At 51.3% G+C, this 5,000-nt stretch overlaps 2 protein-coding genes across 3 annotated transcripts in view; both read right to left on the minus strand.

Moving 5' to 3' along the window:
- Positions 1 to 697, minus strand: part of LOC310821646 (long-chain fatty acid transport protein 1-like) — a 14,360-nt gene extending 13,663 nt beyond the window's left edge. For both annotated transcript variants that reach the window (XM_083693765.1, XM_083693764.1), the window contains exon 1: positions 469 to 697. The gene's annotated coding sequence lies outside the window, so the exon portion shown is untranslated. The remainder of the gene's footprint in view (positions 1 to 468) is intronic.
- Positions 698 to 1,189: 492 nt separating this feature from the next.
- Positions 1,190 to 3,126, minus strand: LOC310821967 (prostaglandin E2 receptor EP1 subtype-like; the record flags this gene model as incomplete). Its single annotated transcript, XM_083694257.1, has 3 exons — positions 1,190 to 1,201; positions 1,542 to 1,733; positions 2,272 to 3,126. 3 exons carry the CDS (start codon positions 3,124 to 3,126, stop codon positions 1,190 to 1,192), a joined length of 1,059 nt encoding a protein of 352 aa, XP_083550383.1.
- Between the last annotated feature and the right edge of the window lie 1,874 nt (positions 3,127 to 5,000).

Here is a 5,000-nt window from a genome sequence, read left to right on the forward strand (position 1 = left end):
GCCTCAAGACCTTATGTTTTCCTCCACACTAGGCATTTGAACATATACAATTGCTGATCACCACTTTCATTGAATTTTGAGTGGTTTAGTCAACTTTGTCACACCTGTGGGGTTCCGGGTCTAAAATGACCGCCATAGGAAATGAATGGGTAATGAAATGTAAACATACATACACACAATAGGAAAAAAATACATCGAATTGTAGAAATACTACATATATATATATTCACTGCAGTTACTCATGTTAACCACTAGCTGAGGACATTATTTCACAACTTTAAAAGGTGTTCAACCAACTTTGGTGATGATTTATGGTTTTTGTGTTCAAATAACAGCTGTTAAAACAGACCGGCCAAATTTGGCCGCGAACACTGTAACAAGGGGGGGGATGATGAACACATGAGAAAGGCTGAACACCACAAATCAAACTTTGTCAACCAGCAAGCGTAGTTTGCGACATACGCCTACCTGTATGCTGCCCGAATATGTTCAACCGGAGAGGCTCCAACCGAACAGGCAGCGGCGAAGTCTGCGTGTGTTGATGGCCGCGCCACAGCACTCTCTCCCGGCTGCACCTGTCAACTCTCCCCCTAAAAAACTGACCGCCACAAACTTTCCAATGAGGTCTACAAATGTCACATCCACTCTCAGGAAACGTAAAATAAAACACAACTATCCCTGATACACCCGACTGACAGCGCGGTGGAACTTCAGAAGTAGATGTGCGCACAGGTGGTAATGATACCGCTCACAACAGTATAAACTCAGCAAACGCCCCCCTCCTCCCCCCTCCTCCCTAAACCCGCCTCCAACATCACAAAGCCACCCCAACATTTGCTCGAAGAAGTGTCGGTCAACATGAAGCCTGAAGCCCATTGGCTCCTTGGGCCGAGCGGTGTGGTGCGGCTTGTTTTCCATGCTGGTGCCAGGAGACTTATTTCTACATCACCGACTGCGTTCTGTGGCACAGTTTAGCAATGACTTAGACGGATGAAATGGGTGAAGCTGGGGTCAGACATTCTTGTGTAGTGTGAATACGTTCGTAGGAAGAGTAACATAGGGGCACCTATTACGTGATTAGACCTACGTGACTAAATTCTGTGTGATGAGGGACCGTTGGTAACATGTTTGCATTCTGGGGGCGTCTCCGTAATTTAACACCATCAGCATTTCACTTTTTTATTACAAATCACATCCTATCCTATGAGGTACAAAGAGAGGAGAATCATGTAAATCAAAGTTTGACATTTTATTCATAACTGACAGGAGGTTGTGATTTAATTGTTTCATCAAAGGGAAAACGATTGACCTGTGTGCACTTTGAGGTTGTACCAAACAAAAACATGTTATAAACTAAATGTATTATTCAGATTGTCGTTATGTGTGTCTGGTGATGTACGTGTCCGCGTGTGTGTGTTTGACTACTGGTCTGTGTGTGTGTGTGTGTGTGTGTGTTTGTGTGTGTGTGTGATTGCTGGTCTGTGTGTGTGAGAGTGACTGCTGGTCTGTGTGTGTGAGAGTGTGGTTCTGTCCCTCTGGACCATCTTGCAGAGCCTCTGTAGAACAGACCGCCTGAGGAGGATGTAGACCCAGGGGTCCAGAATCTGGTTCCACGAGGCCAGACGGAGGCCCAGGAGAACCCGAGCTTCGGTACTGCTCGCTGACGGGTCGGGGTTCAGGGTCTGGACCTGGTCCGAACCTCTGGACTGGCTCACTGACATCAGGATGAAGATCTACAGAGAGGATTGATGAAGACGGGATGGGTGGAGGGGGGGGGGTAAAAAGGGAATATTTTTATTTTTACTGTATTTTATCACACACACACACACAAACACACACAGACACAGACACAGACACACACACAGCATTACTGTCTGGGTCAGTGTCACTGGGCAATGACTGCTGAACCTTTGACACATTTAGTTAATCTCTGTCTCTCTCTATCCTTTCTCTCACCGTCTCTCTCTCTCTCCTCTCTCTCTCTATCTCCCTCTCTCTCTCTCTATCTCCCTCTCTCTCTCTCTTCCTCTCTTTCTCTCTCTCTCTCTCTCACTGTCTCTCTCTTTCTCTCCCTCTCTCTCTCTATATCTCCCTCTCTCTCTCTCTCTCTCTCTCTCTCTCACTGTCTCTCTCTCTCTCTCCCTCTCTCTCTCACTGTCTCTCTTTCTCTCCCTCTCTCTCCCTCTCTCTCTCTTACTGTCTCTCTCTCTTCCTCTCTCTTTCTCTTTATCTCTCTCTCTCTTTCTCTCTTTCGTTCTCTCTCTCTCTCACCAGCAGGGGGCTCCAACACACGCAGGAGACCAGCGTGATCCCGGCCAGCTGTGACAGCATCTCCACGTCCAGCGAGCGCAAGGAGAAGGAGGAGGAAGAGGAGGAGGAGGAGGAAGAGGAAGAGGAGGAGGCCAGACACTGACGAGCCCCTCGGACTTTCCGGACCCTTCTCGCGGAGGCCAGCCTGGTTTGCAGCAGGGCCAGCCCGCTGAGGGTGTTGCAGAGCATGGATAGAGCCAGCGCCGCGAGTCCCAGGCTCGAGAAGGCCCAGGCCAGGCCTTTATCCACGGGGGACAGGGGGCCGTGGACGGCCAGGAAGCACCAGGTCCCGGGGAACTGGGGCGAGTAGCCACCTCCCGCCACCAGGGGCAGCATCGCGAACAGGAGCGACGCGGCCGTGACTGTAGCAACAGTGACGTGGCCGTGGGTGGTGGTCACCGCCGCGGTGTGGAGGAGGGGCCTAGTGATGCCGACGCAGCGCTCCACCGCCATGGCTCCGCCCAGTAGGAGGGGGCTGAGCCCGAAAAACACCATGCACGCCCCGAACAGCTGACACATCCCCCGCCCTCCTCCTCCTCCTCCTCCTCCCCCACCCCCACCCTCCCCCTCCTCCTCACCCCTCCTGCCTCCCCCCCCCGTCTCCCCCCCCACCACCCTCCTCCTCCCCAGGTGTAGCCTCAGGGCCAGGGCGCCGGGGATCAGGTGACTGGCGAGGTCGGTGAGGAGCAGCGCCACCGCCAGGAGCAGGTACGGAGCCTTGGGACGCCGCCGAGGGGCGTTGCCGTGGGAACGGGCCAGGACGGCGAGCGCCAGGACGTTGGAGAGGGCGCCCAGAGTCATGGTGAAGCAGGACATGGCCAGCGGTGGAGGGACGGGGGCGGGGAGGAGGAGAGGGGGAGGAGGAGGAGGAGGAGGAGGAGGAGGGAGGGATGGAGGGGTGGTGGAGGAGGAGTTGGACACGGGGGGGAGATAGGGCCAGGTGGAGGAGAGAGGGAAGAGAGAGGAGGAGGGGGAGGAGGCGGAGGAGGAGGGGAAGGAGGAGGAAGGGTTGAGTTGCAGAGGGGTTAGCAGATCCATTGGCGTTGGTTTGTGAGCGGTCATGTGACCTAGGAAGAGAGAGGCATGGTGGTGACTGAGATGGGAAGGCAGAGGCCACTCAAACACCACTACAAGACGTGAAAGACCTGTACCACTGTTTCTCAGTCCCTGGTCCCAGATACTAACCCTAACCCTAACCCTCCGTAAGTATTGGAAAGAGGAAGCATATTTTGTCTTCTTTTAGCTCTATAACAGTTGTAACAGTTTGGATTCGAAATCAAACAATTACTACGGGGTCAAAGTATGTCATGTATGTCACTGGCCAGTCCTTCCCATGGTTCAATCCACTAGTTTAGTCTGTTCTCTGTTCTGTTCTCTCCTGTGATGTACAGTAGGTTCTGTTCTCTCCTGTGATGTACAGTAGGTTCTGTTCTCTCCTGTGATGTACAGTAGGTTCTGTTCTCTCCTGTGATGTACAGTAGGTTCTGTTCTCTCCTGTGATGTACAGTAGGTTCTGTTCTCTCCTGTGATGTACAGTAGGTTCTGTTCTCTCCTGTGATGTACAGTAGGTTCTGTTCTCTCCTGTGATGTACAGTTAGAAGCGGTTAGAAGCAGAGCTTAAAATAAATCGTTACCTCAAGCTCTGCAAAATTAAATAAAGGAGAGAAATCCACAGTATGTCATCCACACTATATATAATATATGCCATTTAGCTGACGCTTTTATCCAAAGTAACTTACATTGCAGTGAGTGCATACATTTCAGTATAGATGGTCCCAGCAGGAATCAAACCCACAACCTAAGCGTTGTCAGCGCCGTGCTCTACCAACTGAGCCACAGAGGACCACCCTCTCAGAACCCCCCCAACCCCCCCACGCCTACGTGAAACGAAACCGGTCACGACACCCTGCTTTGAGACATTGATATGAAAGCCATTCAATCAAGTTGTATTGTGATGAGGATCACCAGACCGATAAACAGCATGGATGGGCTGAGTAGAGGTGTCACTCAAAGGTCAGTCGGGGTGAGAGATGGTGGCGGTCTGCTTATCTACCTTACCAGACCCTTGGGAATCAACAGGCCAAGATATACACAGATGAAATACCGTTAACAAGTCAACGTTGGCTGTTATATTCACCACCACAGAGTACCTGTCTCTCTCTCTCTCTCTCTCTCTCTCTCTCTCTCTCTCTCTCACTCCATCTCTCTCGGTCTGTCTCTCTCTCTGACACAGACAGACACACACAGACAGTGTGTGTGTGTGTGTGTGTGTGTGTGTGTGTGTGTACATACCCGTTTGTGTGTGTGTGAGAGAGAGAGAGAGAGAGACACACACACACACACACACACACACACACACACACACACACAGACGTTGGATGCTGAGGAGACTCTGAGGAGGTAGTTGAGAGAGAAGTGGAGCTGTCAAGCTGAGTTTTCTGTGTGCTGTCAGGACAGCCCTGCTACTCTAATTACAGCCTGTTGAGACGTTCTGACCCCTGCTGGGGCAATCAGTACCCAGGTAAAGACAGGGTAGGCTTTTTAGAAACACACACACACACACACACACACACACACACACACACACACACACACACACACACACACACACACACACACATTAGTATTTAAAGTAATACACCACCCCAAACCGTGTTCACGTGGATTGATCGTATTGTAACGACCCTGTG

The sequence above is a fragment of the Argentina silus genome (assembly GCF_951799395.1).
Source record: "Argentina silus genome assembly, chromosome: 22".
In the NCBI taxonomy this organism is placed as follows: domain Eukaryota; kingdom Metazoa; phylum Chordata; class Actinopteri; order Argentiniformes; family Argentinidae; genus Argentina; species Argentina silus.